Below are 20801 nucleotides of genomic sequence, written 5' to 3' on the forward strand. Positions count from 1 at the left end.
TATGCTTCTGTTACGTTGGTTCCCTTCTTGGAATTTGTTAATGAAGACGACCCACATTAAGTAGATTAAAAAAAAACAATCGTATTACATCAGTGACCTGATTATAGTTCATTCAGGCTTACATAAACACTTTAAATCAAATTTTAAAGCAAATAATTACTATCTATCAACTGGAAGAAAAAAATAACTGGAATTTTTAAGATTTTTTTTTTTTTTAACTTTTTGAATTTTTAAAAAAAATTAAAATACTTAGCTTGCCATTAGCTTCTCAGCAAGCAGATTATTTCGCGATGGGCTAAATTTCAAATACTTGTGCATTAAACACCAAAGTGCCCGGGAAGATTGTTCCCTCGTGATCTTAGTTCCTCTCAAAAGCCCGGGTAGGGCCCGTAGTTCCTCCCTTTCTTCCTTATTATTTAGGTTAGAATAAATATTTTCCACATGGCGTGGTTCTTTTAAGACGTATCACTTTCACACCTATCACAACCGACAAGGAAATGAATGAATGTTGATGGAATCGAAATAACGTAACAGACAGACAAGATGTCTTGGACGCAATGGGACACCAATTATCACAGTATTGTGATCCTGACTGTTTTCAAAAATGCGAAAAACAGGAAAAAAAAACGATTTTTTTTTTGCTATATACGCCATACGTTTACAACAGCCATTATGTTTTACAAGTTTGTCTGAACAAACCTGTTTGAGAAAAAATAATTGCTCAAAATTTAATATTTATTCCGAAAAGTCATTGTATCTTTGTAAACGTATTTAATATATTTCCCAAACGAATTTAATGAAATAACCCCTCAAAAATTACCAATAATAATTTAATTTACAATGCACCAGTTTAACCAACAGTATAAAATAAAAATTTCACGTTCATTTCAGTAACATCGCACCCACGACGTGATAAAATTAGAGGGGAAAAAAAACCGTTCTAATAGGGAAGTCAGTCAATTAATTTTTTTTCCTGACCTAACTAAAAACTAGAGACAGGAAAAATTAGCTGGTTCATTGACCTTCAGGATTGACTCCAATATCCTCTGCACACTCGGGCAAATGCCAACTGTTCATTGGCTGCTGACTTGTGAGTCGTCTCGACTGGGTGGCCTGTGATTCGACACTTCTATGAGTGAGGGTCTCTAATTGGCCCACAGTCCTCCAGATGAACAGTAACCAATGGCAGGAGCAGCACTTGGGTAAAATTATTTGAATTTTAGCAAAACACGAAACGAATCCGCGAAATTTTTCAGGTCTAATACGAGAACCATGCATGAAGTCAGCCATCTCTGTGGCCTTGACGCCGCAGATGTGTCACGTGATTGGTCCGGCGCGTTGCGGCGACTGCAGTTCGTCGAGGTCGACGTCACGACCTGCGACCGGGAAATTTCCCGACTTCACTGACGTCTGAGACAGTGTCCACAGTTGTCCACAGTTGTCCACAGTTGTCCACAGTTGTCCACAGTTGTCCACATGCTGGAGCAACCACCCCCTGCTCACTGGCTGCTGACTCGAGCAGTGGCGTAGTTAGGATTTGTGTATGGGGGGAGAGGGGTTAAGAAGCATGGCCCCCCCCCCCCATTATTAAAACGGGGGAGTCCGGGGGTCCACCCCCGGAAAAAAAATTTGGATTTTAAGGTGTAAAATAGTGCTATTTTAGCAGTTTTCGGTACTTAACTTTAAATACTGTAATGGTAAAAATATTAATTTTTTTTTTAAATATTGTTTGAGTGATGAAGTAAGAAATTAATTAAAGATATTTTTATCAATCCAAGTGCCTTGTTTACGTCAACTCAAAATCATAAATCATGCTCGAAGCTCGACAATACATAAAAAAAAAGAATAAAAAGGGTTGGGTTTCGGCAGAACAGATCTATTCCTGGAAAGAATTAGCTTTAGCTTGATAAATTACCCAGTCTCCACCTGCTTATAATTACCGCGCTGGCTAAATACAGTAGGTGTAAGATATTTGAAAGCTTGGGACCCGTCACGGCGTCACAACCTTATAGCTTCTGCTCGCGACAGGGGTAGGGGAAGGGAAGGAGAATCGGTAGGGCTCGCTTACTCTTACCCTCCAGTGCAGTGGCCGGTGATAGCAGTAAGATACCCAGGCTTTTAGCTAACCTGCTTTCAGATAAGAAAAAATAATTGGAGCTAAAGGGGGGGGGGGGGGTTAGAACCCCAAACACCCCCCCCCCCCTGCTACGCCACAGGACTCTAGAGTTGTCCAGACTGGGTGCTTCTTTAGCACAGGGTCTCTCATTGGTCCGGAGTCCTCCAGGTAAACCATGAGCCAATAGCGGGAGAATCACAAAGGATTGAATATTTGAATTTCAGACCATCGCGAAAATGAACCTTCGAGCGTTTCCTGTCTCTAGAAGAGTGTTATTTTGGGTGATGCAAGGGGAGGCTGTTACAACACCTCCAATCACAAACCACAAGGCAGTGATGACTGTTGAGGATAGTGATGTAACTGTCCAAACCCCGTGTTGTTTACGTAGGTTTCTTGAATAGATTCTACACTTTTTCATTTGATAAATTTTTTTATCAAATTCCTTCTCCCGAAACTGGGTGGACGTTACAAAATTATCATTTGACATATAAAATAGTTGGTAAAGTCAGAACTGACTACAAGATTGACTTCTTTAGGCGCGCTATGAAAAAAAATTAGAGCGAATTTTTAAAACTCGCGCAGCATACAACGAAATTTTCACAGGATGAAAAAAAGGCAAAATAGAAATAAAAATTTATACATGTACATACTTTTAAATCTTATAATTTAGTGATTGACACAGAATAATGATCCATATAATTAAAAAAAAATATTTATTGTAAATATTAGTAATAGAATATGCCTTTATTAAATTTTTGTAAAGTGTATTTATATAAGAAAGTTTATGTTCCCGTATGTAAAATTTATCATTCAGAATATTTTTGATTTTATTTATTATTTAAAAAATGTATAGCTATAGTTAACTAAATTAAATAATTAATTTTATACACATGTTTATATTATTATTGATTACTTAGTATTTATTTAAATCTTTTAATTTGATTGAATTTTTTAACAACCGTATTTATAATATCATTCAGTCCATTATTAGTATGGGCGTGCATATTTCGCGAAAAGATTCCGAGACCAGCTGAAAGGCAAAACAATGTAGCACCGTCTGTGTTCCGTGATTGGGTGAGTTTCTCTCAGGCACATGTCGATTGTCACAACACCAATCACAGTGATTCTGTGCTGAATCAAACGCGTCCTGAGGGGCTCCGTCAAACAAGGCAACGACTTCTCTCGCAGACGGCCGCCAATCACAAGGAAGAAACCGCTGGTGCGGGTATACCTTGTCGCAGTCTAGTGGACGATCAGGTTTTTTTTTCGCGAAAAATGCCTGCCCCGTTTATATCTATTGCTAGAGACCCGTGAAATTCGCGGGTTCATTTCGTGTTATGCTAAAATTCAAATAATTATACCTTAGTGTTGCTTCTGTCATTGGTTCACTGTTAATCAGGACGACTGAGGGCCAATTAGAGACCCTCACTCATAGAAGTGTCGAATCACAGGCCACCCAGTCGAGACGACTCACAAGTCAGCAGCCAATGAACAGTTGGCATTTGCCCGAGTGTGTAGAGGATATTGGAGTCTATCCTGTAGGTCATTGAACCCGCGAATTTCACGGGTCTCTATCTATTGCATGCAGAAACAAAAGTTAGCCAAGTAACGCTGGTACGTAGGTACACTCACCCGTGTGCGGGCGAACACTGATCACGTGAGCACGCGACACAAGAACCCCTACACGAGCTACTGCCTCTACGAGGCGACCAGAGTCCCCCCACTGGCCGCGGAGGACTTTCTCCTCCGACTGCGTCCGCGGGACTTTTCACGCTGCGCTGCCGCCGGGTTGGCAGGCCTGGCGGGCGGCGCGCCACTTGGCGGCCGGCCTTGGGTCCGCGCCGCCATTATCCCATCACGTGACTGACGCAACTTCGACAGCCGCCGGAACCGCGGCCCGATGGCTGCGTCCAGCAAGGTCCAAGTTCACGAGTGTCACAAGCGGGCATTGGCCCTCAGCGCCGGTTGCCATAATATAAGGAACATCACTACCGAGTTTCAAGTCTGTAGGACATACACGTGGAAAAAACGGGTAACTTTCATGTTTTAAAGTCCCACTTTACGCATCAGCAGACCCAGGACTCCAATCTTTATCCTAATTACGTGGGAAGGCAGGTAACCCCTAGGCAAGATGTGACGGACGCACCAAAAGATAGCGCGCTAGAAATGCAAGGCAGTGCCATTTACTGTGACAGGGTTATAAACTAAACTGTTATCAGGGCCTCCAGTTCGCTAGCAGCCGCGAGATTCACTAAGCTGATGGGTTTCGCCAAGGAGGAGGATAGGAAGTTGACAGACCTTACTATATGACCGTGTGGCGGACATAGAGAAATGACAACAAAAAAATAGCAAATATGATTTAAGAACGCTGGTTTTGAGGGGGAAGGTGCGGTTGGAATTCGAGATTCAAGTCCCGCCTCTGCAGATTTAGCTATTCTGCGACTGTACCTGTGTCTGCACCCGTCGATCGCCGAGGAGTCGAGGACGGACCTCACTCGACGAGACGACAGCGACTGTACTGCGGCCAGCTTCGGCGAAACCTGCCATTGGCTGATTACCATTCCCTCTCCTCCCTCCTTTACACTTCTTTCTCCTGGTTCGCTCTTCTGTCTCCCCAGAGGACCCTGGGGCGACGCGCCGCTCTGGGCCAAGGACACGCGCGAGATAGCGGCGGCTGCTGACATCGGCGGGATTGCGGCGACACCACGTGACTGCGCTCCAACAATACCTCCCCATATCTCGTGTCACGTACAGTGCGTCACTGGCGCTGCCATGTTTGTTCGACAAGTTGGACGACTGGAGTTTCCATAAGCATATAGGATAAATAAGTTGAATGTTGGATACGATCGGCCTATCAAAATCGTGCCTAGCGAAAGCGGAAATGTCATCCGTTTCCGTCTCAACGATTCTTCAAGATGGCGAAGAGCACGTGGTCGATTAAAGAGGTTAAAAAATTTAAACAACTAAAATAATGTTAATGTGATTGTGAAATGCGAAAACACTTTATGCATAAAAAGCATTTCTTTAACTTAAAAAAATCTCTTAAAATTCAATTTAATATATGAAGAATATTATTGTTATTTAAATTTATTCATGCTCAAAAATTTAAAAAATGCACAAACATAATAACATGTTAATAAAATTCCGTATAGCACTGTGATCCATTATTTAATTTAAAATAGAGGAAAAAAATTCAAAAGTTTGAGATAGCTAAACCAAAAATAAATTTTGATATTTGACATGATTCAAAACATATTTGTGGTCACTGTCCAAATATATTTGAAAAACAAATTGGAAGTCTTTTTTCGTCCGAAACTGCCCTTCCAACTATATTTTAAAATATATTGGTGACAAAATTTGACAGTGTGATAGGGCTTTTACTACATGCAAATTTACTTCAACACATTTTAGTATTTTGGTTATTACCACAGTCAGTCCTTATGCATAGAGACAAGGAAAATGTTTCGATGTCAATGGCTACAGGATAAACTCCATGATCATCTATGTACTCGGGTATATTACACCTTCTCATTGGCTACTGACTTGTGACACCTGTTAACTGGAGTGCACGTGATTCGATACTTTTTTGTTGAACATTTCCATTGGCCCAGAGTCCCTCATGTGAACTGTGGCCAGATACTGAAGCAGCGGAAAGGCAAACGTATTTGTATTCTAGCCTATCGCGAATCGAATCCGCTAATTTTTCAGGTCTGTACTCGTGCGAACGTGTGGCGGGCGGCCATTCGTCGCCCGGAAGTTCTATGCCAGGGTGTGCCAGTCGGCCCACGAGACCCACTGCTGTGCCGGCGACACAGTTTACGGAACACCCTGTCCCGGCCTTGTCTGCATCTGAGGAGTACTACCTATACACAGTAGCGTAACAGAGAGTGATGCTGGGTGGGGGTCAGCCAATGTGTCATATCCAAAAAGATACCATAATACTAAAAAAATGAATGTGTGTAATTAAATATGTGTGTTAGAAGTTATAATTACTTGATTTGATAAAAAAAAACTAATTTCGCATGCGTATAATTAATAGAAATAAAATTATTAAATTGACTTGAGTGTTATTACAAATACGGTTCGTAAAGTATAAATTCAATCAATTAAAAAAAATAAATACTTATAATTTAATTTTTAATTTATAACTGTGCATATAATTAATTATTTATTTTAGTATAGTTATCGAGATACATTTTAATTAATAATGCAAATAAATATACATGCTGAATGTTGATTCTAATTGCTTAGCATTCGTTATTTATTAAATAAAAATGAAACTCTTTATAATATAATTAATAATGCAAATAAATTATACATACAGGACAAAAGCTCACAAACACTCCCATGAAAACGACAAGGAGACTACTAAACATTCAGCTTACAAGCAACTTGACACAGTTATACATACGAGAACATAACCTCACTTATATAAATACACTTGAAAAAGGTTTATAAACATAATTTCTATCACTTAAGGTTATTTTTATGTAAATTTTCCTGTTGCGTAAAGAATGTACCTACGATGAAAATGAATACATATTGAGGCGCATGTATTTTTAGTGAACAGATTTCTAGACTAGCCGAGGGTTGAAACACCGCAGAAATTTTCTATTTTCCGTGATTGTGTGAATATCTTCAAGGTACATGACTGCTACTACCAGCACACCAGTCACAATAATTCATTGCGGAAGCAAACACTCCCTGAATGTATACGGTTGTACATTAGATAGACACCATTAATGGATCATGGCTAGTTTAACAAGCCCTGAAATACAAGACACCAACAACACAAATACAATATTCTCATGATCCAATAAAATGCCAACTAGAAAGAAGGTAAAATGTGATAAGCCAATCAAAAAACACCTTCCGATGTGTGGAGTCTAGCCTGGTGCCAGAAAATAACACGAATTTCGCATGCCTCTACTTATTTGCTGCTTGAGGTTCTTGCATCTGATTGGCCACTGCTCGTTGGCATTGCATCCATACTGGTGATGAAAGGACGATGATGTGCCACCAAGTAGCTAGCCATCTTGGCAATGGCTGGAGTCCAAGATGCTCGAGAAAGTCTATGGTATCCCATGCTTCAACAGCCTGCCCGCGGCTACGAGATACTGGTGGCACCCAACGTGGGGCAGCCAAAATTGGACCCCTGCGGCTACGAGATGATGGTGGCGCCCAACGTGGGCAGCTAGCATTGGACCCCCGCCGCTCGTTCCACTGGATGGCCGCATCCACGATCCCTGTGCCGCGGAAGAAATCCACGGCGACGATGTTGACGGTCTTGCCCCACGAGCCCTTGTACCACACCGTCACATTGCGGTTCACGCTGTCCGCCATCTTGCGTAGACCCCCCAGCGTGTCATAGATCACGTGATCCGCGCTGGCCGTCAGCTCAGCCATTGCTGCCCATGCTATGTTGTGGAACTGCCTGCAACAGTGCATTGATGCTTTGAGTCATAATGGTTATTACTGAGGTTCAGATTTAATTGATAATACAATAATTGAGGATAAAACACACAGTAAATAAGGGATGTTGAGGATAAAAAAGGCTATGTATATATTTAGGACCGTTACAGCATTTAGGTGGAATTATTTTGGAAAACTCCAGGGACCCGTAATATTTCATGCTGCACTGGGATCAAGGCCTGTATCCTCGGGACTGCGCCTCCAGTGTCTTAACACTGTGGCAGTAGCTCCATGTGGGTGGACCTCTTAATGAAGTCTTTTCCATAACTGCCAACATGCTCTTAATTAGCTGTACGTGGTTACGTTCCCAGGAAACCTACTTGTTCATGACGAAGGCGAGGTAGTCGTGGAGCTTGTCCAGCGTGTCCACGTTCCCCCACTGCTGAGCCACAGCGGGCCACAGCCAGGTGCTGCCGTCCACCAGGTGCTGCTGGTTGTAGGACACGATGAGTCTCCTGCCGGAGCCCCACACCTCGCCCAGGGTCGACTTCCACGACAGGGCCTTGGGCGTGGCTAGGGACCCCAGCTGCTCCTGCAGGTAGCCCTCCAGCAGCGCGTGGACCATCAGGTTGGACCCGAACCCTGCAACGAGGAGCATCTTGGTCACGCCGTGTACCTGCGATGAAGATGGTTCACGAAGTTACTCACTCTCGTCAGAAGAGATGCCATAAGGTAGTTAAGGTAGTTACAAATTCTCACCTTTAATTTACAAAGAATGCTGGTTACAAATTATCCAGGGATATTTATAAATATATGGTTATCTTCGTACATTTAAGGACACTGAATTAACTTACTTTGAACATGAATCCAAAAGATTGTTCTTGGAATATTTCCAAAAATTTCCAAAACTGATTAAGTCGGCAGCAAGAACACTCGTATTTGGTCCACGTGTGTGTTTACCTTTGTTTAGATCGAATCATACGACGTGGAAGTCGAAATATGGATTAGTTTCTACGAAGAGTCAGTTATTTGAAATTACGAAGATATCTTTATTTATTTGATTTTTTTAATCGTTGGTAAGTCTGTAAATTTACTGTAATTTCTAACAGTGTATGTGACTCTTTACTACAAAAAAAATTCAATGATTTCCAAGTTTTGACAGTCTCTAAACGATCAACCGAATATCGTATCATCTTTAACGATACAGTAAAAGGAAAGTTCCCCTCCCCTCCTAATATCACTGTAAATGCCCACCTATGAGAGAAGGAAGTGCTCACCCACTGGGAACTCGTGAACATCGAAGATGACGATCTCGTTCGTGGCCAGCACGAACCTCTTGACATGGTCGACGAGCTGCTGCAGTGGGTGAATCCTGAACAGCCAGTGGTTTACCCACCACTGGGGGTTGAGGTACGGGTAGTACCCCACGCGCACGTCCAGGTACCGGATACCATAGATCAGCTGGTCGAGGGTGTCCTCCTCCTGTGACACACCAGTGGCGCAGTGGAGCTGTTAGTCCATGTTTGTATGTTCTTTTAATGATTCCTACAATGGGCATACACAATTGCAGGATTACACTGGACGGTGGATCTTAAACATTCTTAAATACTGATCTGTATAAAGTATTTTCCTCTACTGTATGCTATTAGATGCTGGAAGGTCTGGCCAACTAGTTTAGCAAAAAAGCTAACTTTAGTATGTACCTAAATCACAAGTACAGATTATTAAATTACACCTAAAGTTATCCTAATAGTTTATGAGCAAACTAAATATGTGCACTTATTTAATGGCACATTGTAATGATGGGGTGGGGATAAATGGGAGGTTAGATTCTCCAGAAATCCTAAAAAAAATCTTTTCCACGAACAAAGGACAAGAATTTAAAAGCAAACAGCGATCAAAGTGGTTCTATCAACACCCCTTCTGAATGTAATTTTGAGTATGCTCCTTTACCCAATAATGAAAACGACAAGTGTCATTATAGTGAGTGGTGGAATTAAATTTTCTCACAAAAAAGAAGGTGATATGTTAAACAGCCCAGTAAAACGACCTCTCTCGGACTTGAAGAGTGAAACAGTATTAATGAAGAATAATTGATAAAGAAATGTGAATAAATAATATACCAACTCTGTGCTTCTTGTGTGATGTTTGTACAAAGACTCTTTTCTAGGATGCCATATTTCAGACATCTGATAGGGTGTTCGGAGACTAAAAAATGACAATAATAGAAACGAACCGTTACTTGAGACATAAAAGCGACCCAATAACATAAAATACAATTAAAATCTCCGTCAGTACAACAAACTAGTTATCCATTGAGGCAGCTCTCCTAGGATCACTCCCACTTGAAGAGCCAATCAGTACATGGGAAACCATGGTTCCTGGAACCTGTTTTTTCCTGTGTGATGGTGTACTTGCAAACTATAATATTCTTACAGCTGTGATTACCTACATGATGGTTTAATTGGCCACTATTATGTTGCAGTTTCATATGCATACTTGATGGTGTACTTGGTTACTATACCTACTAACGGTTTTAATGTTGTTTGTTTTAGTGCTTGAACAACAAATTATGGTCTCCTGGCTGTTATACTGACATGAATTATGTTTGTGTTTGGTTAGTATGGTCTCCTTAGAGGTACAATGACATGCTTGGTGGTGTACTTGGTCACTATGATCTCCTTAAAGTTACAATGACATGCTTGGTGATAAACTTGGTCACACTGATCTGCTTTAAATTAACTGTCCTAAATGATGGTGTGTTTGATCTCCTTGCAGTTTTATGGACCTGTGTGATGTGCTTTGTCCATATAAATGGTCTCCTCCAGTTAAACTGACCTGTGTGATGGTGTACCTGGCCACTAATGTCTCCTTGCCAGGGGATTCGTTGTAGGACCCGGAGTCATGCGTGCCGGGCAGGAAGATGTCCTGGAGCTTTAGGGAGGAGATGGTGGCGTTCATCTCTGCCATCCATGTGGGACGGGTCCTGCAGTCACGTCACCACATTGACGCTAAAGATGAGATGGACTGGTTTCCATCTACTGTAAATGTCCTACATAACCTCACAGAGGCTACTGTAAATGTCAGAATCAAGTGCCAGTATTCATGTTTAACATAACATAAGACCTAGCCTTTTATTGAAACGATTTTATTAATGAAAATATAACTGTGCATTTGTCAAAAAGTACTGTTCCATTAATTAGGACTAGATAGTTTTTTTGTAAATTGTTGCATGTAAAATTAATTATAATAAAAAAATTTACTAATTAAAATGTTAATTGATAAGGGGATGCAGTACACAATTTTAAGAACTATTACTGACCTTTTAATACAGTTTTTCGCATCAAACATTATTTCATAACATACACATTAAGTTTGTCAGGTGCATGTGATTTTGACAATTATGTTGGCCAAGGAAACTGTTCTATACTTATAACTACATACATTATTGTTAAGTGTTACATTTGGCCATCAGTTTGAAACATTAACTTTACAATTACATATGGAACAAAATTGGAAGTCAACAATTTGATCATTCTTGCATACCGCATAGTCAAAAGGCAGCTTAAGAACAGTTGACTAGAAATCAAGAATGTTAGAACTGTGGAGGTAAATATGCTATAAAAATATTGCGGAACATACTAAAACCTTTGCATTACTTCTGGCTCAGTTCTTTAGGAGGAGCTGGATAGACTGTTATGAAATAATAGGAGCTATTAAAACACAAGAGTAGTTTCAGTCTAGAAATTGCAAAGTCAATAGTCTCTAATTAATCTACTTGCTAGTTGATGGTAGTCGTGGATGCAAGCCAAAATGTTGATGGCAAAGTTGGACTTTACAATTGAATAAAATCACAGAGGGACATTAGCAATTAATTATGATGGCAGTTATTATCTAGCTGATAATAATTTTTTTTGTAATTACTTTGTTAACGCGAGGTTGATAAAGCTTGATTGTAGTAATTTTCGCGATAACCATTTCGTGATGGCTGCATTCAGTCGGTCAGAAATTCATCTCCTGCAACTAAGAGAAAGGTTTTATGATTCGTACATAGCCAAGAAAACATTGTATAGAATTGATTAAAATCATAATTTATAAATTTCAATTATCAGTCAAAAAGAATTTGTTATTTACAGCATACAATAACAAATATATGGTGGTGACATTACCCTAGATTCTCTGGTACTTAAAGATAAGTTGTGATTCATCCTTGATGATTCTACTCTCTGAACTGTATTCTTTTATGGTTACATGTTTTGTATACTGTTTCCGAAGCATTTAATTAATCTTATTTCTTCCAACTGTGATGCAGACATGTTTCATGTTAAGGAAAGACGCTCGCTGGCAACAATACCACGTGCAGCTGAAGACCATAACAAATATCTAAATGAGGTAGACCCCGGCGGGTACCTGAGGCAGCTGGAGGCCAGCACGGAGCGGTTGTCCGCGGCCACGTAGGCGACCCAGGCGCCCAGGCACTGGGGCCCGGAGGTGGCGAGGCCCGGCGAGGCGGGCAGGTCGGGCTGGTGCACCTCCGAGGTCACCCAGCCAGAGCCGCGCGCCCCGGCGCTGACGGCGAAGAGCGGCCCGGCCAGGAGTCCCCCGGAGGCGGCGGGGTCGGCGCCGAACAGCCCCACCCAGTCGCCGGCGCGCGGGCGGGCCCCGTCCCACCACAGCTCGAGGCGCCGCGACCTGCCGTCCAGCAGCGGCGACACTGCGAGCCCCACCTGCAGGTGCCCGCACCACGCTGCGGACACACCCCCTCGCTGCAGCGGGGCAGATCCAGGTGAACGTCGAAACAAGAAGGGAAGAATATCTAAGAGTGAAAATGACGAAATAAAAAAGGCAAGAAGATATACGAAACGGACTAGAACAAGAAGATAAGTGGAGTGAACCTATGACTGCTTAAAAATAATTTAAGAAGAAGAGGGATGAAACCAGTATTCAGTTTAAAGGAGATGGTACAGATTGAGCTAAAAACGAGATTAATGGTCCCGAAAAGCTGGAGATCACTTCAATGTTTCTTCTCCAAAAAGTGGGCCAGATCCAGAAAAATTGCTAGATGCATAAGATGAATTAGCAGTGCAAAGAACAGCAGGACAGTGTTACCTGTTCGGGACAACCAGGCTTAAGCGCAGCCAACCCATTTACCCAAGCAAGACTAACTCACGAAAATCCCACCACACTCTCGAGCCACCAGCGTGACTCATGGTATGCGACAACAGATATTGCAAGCTTGGCAACAGTGGTGCTCGGGAGATAGTGCAAGTTTGGCAAAAGCAGTATTCGAAAGGGGATTGCAAGCTTGGCAACAAAGGTGTTCGGAGGATACTACAAGGTTGGCAACAATGGTTTTAGGGAGATACTGCAAGGTTGGCAACAATGGTGCTCAGAGGATACTGCAAGGTTGTCAACAATGGTGCTCAGAGGATACTGCAAGGTTGTCAACAATGGTGCTCGGGAGATACTGCAAGGTTGGCAACTCACCATCGCCCTCATCCACCGCCTGCTCGCCGCTCCTCGCCACGACAGCGGCACTAGTGACCAGCGAGCACCCCAGGGCTGCCAACAGCACCGGCACAACCTTCATTCTGCAGGCGGCCTGCAGGGGAGCAACAGATGCTGCAGACTTATCTGAAAGCCAGTCGATGTTGTACAATAAATTGAGGCATTTTGGAACATCTGCCATAGGTACCTACTGTAAAAAAAAATTATATTAAAATAGGTTGTTTTGAAAAAGTTTTTTTTTTGTAAATCTACAAACACAAAAATGTTAATTGTACAATGCATACTTGTTGAATATATAAAACCAGTGTGTTAATATGAAGAACCAATTAAATAATCAAGAGTTACATCCTAATAGTCTAATGCAGGGTTTCCCAATCTTTTTCAGTCCGCGGCGCCCTAACCTATTTTGCTCGTCGAAATAGATAGGTACAATGATACTAGTTAGGTAGATAAGCACAAAAATTAAAATATCCACATTATGAATCTGAACTGTATATTTATATTTATAAGAATATAAAACTTACACAAAAACATTCAAGGGAGACTTAAGAAAAACAAAAATAAAATACAATAGCTACCTAGGCTAGTCAATGTGATGGGTGAGCTCTACTTGCCGTCCCGCTCACGAAATGCGTTCCGACCCTTGAGGCGGACTAGGGGAAGGGAGGGGATAGTGTTGCGGAGGGAGGGGTACGTCTGACCTTGGGTAGCTTACATTTTTACTGGAACCACAGTTGTCTCGGGCGTGTAGTAGATCAGTATCGGCGAGTGCGCAAATATGCGTAGCACTACGCGAGCGCTAGAAATTAAATTGTTTATTTTGTACCCGCGAACACTTAAGTTGAGGTTTCGGAGAATGGTAAAGAGAATAGCTTCACGGCGCCCTTCTTAACTTTCTGCGGCGCACCAGGGCGCCGCGGCGCACACTTTGGGAACCCCTGGTCTAATGTATTCATTTGCTACAGGATATACTTAAAGTGCATCTCAGTTGACGTGGCCATATATGCATTGCTTCCGAACTTACAAGCGATGCCCTACATGAGTCTGTTAAATCGAAATCTGTAGAGAAATATCATTGAAGTCGAATTTTTCATGATCTTTGTCTTTATGTATGCTGTACGGGTCGTTATCGTGAAAATGGGCATGAGTTAGCTCTAGCAGTTTTTTGTACTCTTACAAATCTTCGTGAGAATAGCCTTTTGGTTTCCTGCGAAAGAGCAATTCGTACAGACCTGGAGTCCCATGTGTTTTGTACTCTTGCCAAATGTCGCCAGCATAATTCTCAAAATTTTTCCGGTCCTCGGCCATAGTCTGCAAGAAGAGCTCTTTCACCACTGATTGGACCAATGAGAATACAGTTGCTGTACCACCAAGCTTCGTTGGAGGTATTATACCTACCGAAGTGTTTTGTTAACTATCTTGACACCCATCTTTTTAACTAGGGTCTTACGAAACAGTCATTATTTTTTGTCAGCAGACTATACTGCCTATCATATAGGTAATTGAAGTAGCTAATTTTTCCGGTCTCTAGTTATAAACATTGAAAATTCAGAAGATAAAATTTAAAAATTACCTTTTAAAAATTATCCAAATTTATATATATATATATATATATATATATATATAAATCTTACAATTTCAGCAATTAATAGTTATTGTACCGTAACCAAAAAATGATAACCGAACGATGGTTTTGAGAAGGTGCGGCTGAAGTTCGCGATTCAAGTCCCGCCTCTGCAGATTTAGCTATTCTGCGACTGTACCTGTGTCTGCACCCAACGACGGCCGAGGAGTTTAGGACGGACCTCACCCGACGAGACGACAGCGACTGTACTGCGGCCAGCTTCGGCGAAACCTGCCATTGGCTGATTACCATTCCCTCTCCTCCCTCCTTTACACTTCTTTCTCCTGGTTCGCTCTTCTGTCTCCCCAGAGGACCCTGGGGCGACGCGCCGCTCTGGGCCAAGGACACGCGAGATAGCGGCGGCTGCTGACATCGGCGGGATTGCGGCGACACCACGTGACTGCGCTCCAACAATACATCCCCATATCTCGTGTCACGTACAGTGCGTCACTGGCGCTGCCATGTTTGTTCGACAAGTTGGACGACTGGAGTTTCCATAAGCATATAGGAGTGTACATACTAAAATAAGTTGAATTTTGGATGCGATCGGTCTATCAAAATCTTGCCTAGCGAAAACGGAAAAGTCATCCGTCTCCATCTCAACGATTCTTTAAGATAGCGAAGAGCACGTGGTCGATTCATGAGGTTAAAAAGTTAAACAACTAAAATAATGTTAATATGATTGTCGTATGTGAAAACATTTTATTCATAAAAAAATAAATTTTTGTTTCTATAATTTAAAAAAATCTTTGTAAATTCATTTAAATATATTGGTTTGATTATTGTGAATTAAATTTATTCATGTTCAAAATTTAAAAAATGCACAAACATAATAACATGTAAAAAAATTCCGTATAGCACTGTGATGCATTATTTAATTTCAAAATAGTGGGAAAAATGAAAAAAAAAAAAAACTATATATAGCTAAGACAAAAAATAAACTTTGATAGTGGGACATGAGTTAAATAAATTTGAGATTATCTATCCAAATATATTTGATAAGACAAAACAGGAAGCCAACTACATCGTCAAATGTATTGGAGACAAATGTTTAACAATGTGACAGGGTCTTTACTGCATGCAAAAGTACTTCAACACACTTTACTATCTTGGTTTAAACCACAGTTAATCCTTATGCATCCGTTGCGATATAAGGCCTACAGGATAGACTCCATCTGGGGTGTAGCCAGGGGGGGGGGGGTTAGGGGTTCAACCCCCCCCCCCCTTAGCCCCAAATCTTTAATTAAATTTCTTATTCATCACTCAAACAAATTTCATATTAAAATTAATAATGTTTTTACTATTACAATATTTAAATTTAAGTACCGAAAACTGCTAAAATAGCACTATTTTACACCTCAAAATCAAAATTTTCCCGGGGACCCCCCGCTTTAATACACAAATCCTTGCTACGCCACTGGACTCCATGACCCTCTATGTACTCGGGCAAATTACACTTACTCATTGGCTACTGACTCGTGACACCTGTTAACTGGAATGCTCGTGATTCGATACTTCTTTTGTTGAAGTATTTCCATTGGCCCAGAGTCTCTCATGTTAACTGTGGGCCAGTTACTGAAGCAGCGGAAAGGCAAACGTATTTGTATTCTAGCCTATCGCGACATGAATCCGCTAATTTTTCAGGCCTGTACTCGTGCAAACGTGTGGCGGGCCACAGTTCGATGCCAGGGTGTGCCACTCGGCCCACCGCTGTGCCGACATGTAATCATGTAGACTACAGTTTTGAATTAAATGTGTAGCTTTTGTTTTAAAAGTGTGAATTTTAAAGATACAATCCATAAATCTATAAAATATTTGGGTTTCACCAAACCCTGAAATATTTGTTTTTCCGGGATTTAGGGAAACAAAATTTATATTGATTTATAAATAGCATTTACAAAAATATAAACAGAGTTTATGACTGCATACAAAGGGTTAATTCAAAACTTTATTCTCTGATTCCCTAAATTACAAATTGAGAAGAAAAAAAAAGTGGCAAAATGTGCATCGGCCGGGAATCGAACCCGGGCCGCCCGCGTGGCAGGCGAGCATTCTACCACTGAACCACCGATGCTTAATGATCATTATCGATACATTTTTATATATATATACGTATTTAAACGCTTTATAAATAAATCACATGAAATTTAAATCTTAACTATATTATTCGTATACAGAGTATTTTGTTGAGTAATAAGGTTAAAATACCCAAAAAGAACCTTTGATACTAGATAATGAAAAAGAATATATATTTAAATTGAAAAAGGTATTTCCTTATTTGTTTCCCCTCTGAAACCGGTGGGAAGCCTTAATTTCACAGACGAGAGAGCCACACCCGAACTTCCCCGAAGTTCATGCTCGCTTTTTTTTTTCCGTTCTATCTCATTGATTAACCGATGTGGCATTAAATATTGCGGTCGATTAGGATAGGTTAGCTACATTATAAATACTGTAAAACATTGTGGATGGTTGGTTATATTAGGTAAGTATAGCTCCATAAAAAATACTGTAAAATCATTTTATGATTGCTTAGCAAATAACTTTTTAATATGTAGCTATCCAGGGCTAGGAAACCATTTACATGATTTCACAATATCTTTAATGTAGCTATCCTAACCAAATCAAGCGTCCACAATGTTTTAATTAAAGTATTTATAATGTAGATAAAAAAAAACCTAAGATGCACGATCGGGCGTTTGGCTCTCTCGTCTGTGAAATGAAGGCTTCCCGAAACCGGTGACTAATGATTCTTATACTACCAACGACACAGCATAAAACCAAGTAATTTAGTTGCATTCCGAACTATATCAAGATCTAGGTTAAATTAGAATTATTTGTGTTAAGGATCTAGATTTAAACGTGTATGCGTTTCAATAAAATATAATCTAATTAGTATTTTAGTGTCTTGTCATGCATGACATAAAAATTAAGGATTTTTCAAAGAATTTATTAAAGACGGAAAGTGGTGTTCGTTGGTGGTCTAGAACAATATTAGGTTAACCAAGTTGTTTCACAATACATAACCAGCTTTGGCTCGTAAAATCTGGATATTAATTTAAATAAATCCCCATCTAATGCAATACACACTAATTGGCTGTATTCGAAGCAGAAGTTACAAACACCGCAAATACGAAAACAAGAATGTATCATTGACGTCTCATATCCTGTAACATCCCCACCCACCAGTGCCAGTTCCCGCTGGCGGAATGCACCCTCCCAGCCTGCCCTCATGAGTTAAAGGCGCAACTGTGTAGTGATAACAAAATGTACATCATTGTCATAGTTGTATTATCTAAATAGGGTGTTCATAAATAATTATCATTCAATATTTAATCACTATTAATCTCGTCCCAGTGTTTCAATCAACAGAGAGTGCTACACAAATCACTTGTGCTGGCTCCTTCAGGGCACTGTCATTAGCAAATGGCCTTTATTCTATTTGCGGCTTAGGGCCTAAATTAATTCATATTGTTAACTGAGTGCATTAACTAATTTTAAGACAACCTCATAGTATTTAAATGGAGTACCTAGTCATAACAAAAAAAGTCTCAATTTTGACTTGTGTGTTCGAAAAAAATTATTTAAATTATAAGTAACTACAGCATTTATAAGCCGTTGGCTATTTGTTTTTCACACAAGTAATTTGTTAAATAGTATTGTTGTGTATTTCTTCTGATCCCCCCCCCGTCTTATAGACAATGCCTCCCGGCATTCATCAGCTTGCGGCCCGGGGCGGATGAATTATTCCATGGGGAATCTGCAACTTTGTTTCAACTGAGTAATTCCATTCTTGTAACTCTACATTTTATCGCATCAGATCAAAATCTTTTATTTAAGTTACCATATGTCCCCGGGTCAATTTTGCGGTGCAGAGCTTATTCTGGCCGTTTTTAATATCACCTTGGCGCGTGACCAATTCCCCCGTGGGGTTAACACTATACGGGACTGGGCGGCTCAGAGCCTTAGCTAATCAGTCGCGGACACGCAGATCCCAATCGACTGTTTCAGCCTTAAAAATGTACAGGATTGGCCACTTTTAATCAAAAATCTCACCTAGTAGATTGCCGCTAGGACATTGTCATAGCATAACGTAAAGTGCAACATGTTCAAGCGTTTCATGTGATTTTGTAGGCGCAAGCCCCTGCTTTGTAAACTGTGATTATGTGCCATGAAAAATATGTGCTGCAAAGTGCTTGTAATTTTTTCACGGAACTGGCATACTATGCTGACTAGGGAGTGTACAACTGCATAGTTGTAGTGCAAATTACTGCCTAAGAAGCTTGTGAACCACACTAGGGCACGAACCACACATTGGTTAGTTTGCAGACTATCCTGGTGCTCTCCCGGATCTTTAATATTCAAAAACCTACACCAGCATTTACTATGTTCAATCCAGGTTTCCAACCAGATACACCATTAACTAGAGCCTTCAAGAATCAACTGATACATTCAAACACACATGGTCACACGAAGCTACCACTGTAGTTTATTTCCTAACAATTGTACTTATTTATAATTAATTTAATTGTTTTTATTTAGTTTATTCACTTAATTTGTTAATAATTAAATTTAATTTACTTATGATAAGTTAGGCTCTAAATATATCAGGTTGGCAATATCTTTGAGAAGACTTTGTCATAAACTGGAAGCACAGAGAAATAGAGACTTTATTTTAGATTAATTTTATAGTTAATTTTTAAGTAACTTATATATTTATATAATATTTTTTTGGGATATATAGTCTAATGGAAATATTTTCTTTGAGTTATAGTACATTTTTCCTTTATGTTTTTAATCTTTAGCATTATTATTTTTTGATGTGTTTTGGTTTTGTGAAAAACATGTTTGATCACTAATGAAAAAGTTTGACCCAATTTTTTTTTTTTGTTGAATCCTATCATTTTACGCGGGTACGAATTTTTAACGTTGATTACGAGTAGTTGTTTATTTTCAATTCAAGGCAAATCAACTTGTGTTTTATTTAGGGCAAAAGCACCGTTATTAGTAACGTCACTAGCAAAACATCATTATTAGAAAGTTAGTTAAGAACTATTCGAGCTGGCGATCAGAAGCGTCTAATTAAGACTTCATTTTTGTGGAATTGACACAATGTTGAAAATTATAATTATTCAAAAATAATTCATTTAAGATTCAATTTGTCCACAAGAATTTGAATTTATTTAAATAGATCTTTGCAATTAAAATACATGCTGAATAATGTCTGTTCACATCTCAAATTACCATTGAAAATGTACTTTAGTTCAAGTGAGTTAATGTTTGATATTTAAACATTTTATTTTAAAAAGCACCCAACAATTTATTTAAACTATAGTAACAAAGAGTTATTTAAATTTTCACATTAAAGTTTATTCATATTTTATTGTTTTTAAAATACTTATTTCAATTTAAACATGTAAGTAATTATGTGTGTGTGTGTGTGTGTGTGTGTGTGTGTGTGGGGAAGAGAACAACAAATAAATCAGAGAGTAAAACAATTGTAAAACTCTTCGCAGGTCACCATGTTTGCTACAATTAAGAACATTCATATACTTCATTTTTAATTTAATTATTTTGGGTGAATTATTGAATATTTTCAGGTACATTACTTTTACAGCTGCTAACAAAAGAGATGTATGTTGTATGTTTGTTAGAACTGTGAACCTTCATTGTTTAGTTTCAGCATGTAAGTGAATTGTTGACTATTTTCAAGTGAAACATCTTCACAACCGGTGCCACAGATGGCACTATCGGTGCTGCCTGCACCTCTGTCAGTGAGCTGACACAGAACTACATTACAATGACAATACATACGCTTGCAACAACACTTCTTAACCAACTTTATGCCAATAGATATAATAGGCCTATAGTTAACAATGCAAATGCCTAATATTCGTGGAAACTGAATCCACACAGATCACAGATCAATTTGTAATTTCTGATATTTTAGATGTAATATTAATTCAACACGGTTGTATGTTATTTGCTGTGAGCAGATGTGTGTATGACTTGATGTAAGTTTTTGGACATATGCCATTGCTAAAAACTTTTTCTGTTGAAGAAAAACTAAAAACTAAAAATAAAGAAATATATAAATAAAACCCAAAAAAAGACAAAAAACACAAAATTAAGCAAAAAATTGCT

The 20801-nt window shown here is 39.8% G+C and overlaps 1 protein-coding gene and 1 non-coding gene across 4 annotated transcripts; both read right to left on the minus strand.

Annotated features, from left to right (window-relative positions):
* Positions 1 to 6272: 6272 nt before the first annotated feature.
* On the minus strand, positions 6273 to 14886 carry LOC134535220 (PI-PLC X domain-containing protein 1-like). 3 transcript variants are annotated; one of them, XM_063374274.1, is made up of 7 exons: positions 14800 to 14886; positions 13016 to 13162; positions 11939 to 12344; positions 10367 to 10514; positions 8806 to 9010; positions 7909 to 8170; positions 6273 to 7550 (listed from the first exon to the last, which is right to left on the minus strand). In XM_063374274.1, exons 2-7 carry the CDS (start codon positions 13116 to 13118, stop codon positions 7043 to 7045), a joined length of 1632 nt encoding a protein of 543 aa, XP_063230344.1. In that variant the 5' UTR covers positions 13119 to 13162; positions 14800 to 14886; the 3' UTR covers positions 6273 to 7042. The 3 variants fall into 3 exon arrangements, with proteins under 3 accessions (XP_063230344.1, XP_063230343.1, XP_063230345.1); XM_063374273.1 differs by lacking the exon at positions 14800 to 14886 and adding an exon at positions 13615 to 14508; XM_063374275.1 differs by lacking the exon at positions 14800 to 14886 and adding an exon at positions 13615 to 14494 and having other exon boundaries at positions 11939 to 12275.
* A 1777-nt stretch (positions 14887 to 16663) lies between these two features.
* Trnag-gcc (transfer RNA glycine (anticodon GCC)) lies at positions 16664 to 16734 on the minus strand. The gene has a single exon. It is a non-coding gene; the product is annotated as a tRNA-Gly (tRNA).
* Between the last annotated feature and the right edge of the window lie 4067 nt (positions 16735 to 20801).

The sequence above is a fragment of the Bacillus rossius genome, chromosome 8 (assembly GCF_032445375.1).
Source record: "Bacillus rossius redtenbacheri isolate Brsri chromosome 8, Brsri_v3, whole genome shotgun sequence".
In the NCBI taxonomy this organism is placed as follows: Eukaryota; Metazoa; Arthropoda; class Insecta; order Phasmatodea; family Bacillidae; genus Bacillus; species Bacillus rossius.

Coding starts and splice junctions, on each gene's coding strand:
- LOC134535220 (XM_063374274.1), bottom strand. CDS start 13,118: ATGAAGGTTGTGCCGGTGCTGTTGGCAGCCCTGGGGTGCTCGCTGGTC. Junction 12,345..13,015: donor GGCGGTGGATGAGGGCGATG/GTGAGTTGCCAA, acceptor TTTCACTCTTAG/ATATTCTTCCCTTCTTGTTT. Junction 9,011..10,366: donor CCAGGTACACCATCACACAG/GTCAGTTTAACT, acceptor GGTGTGTCACAG/GAGGAGGACACCCTCGACCA.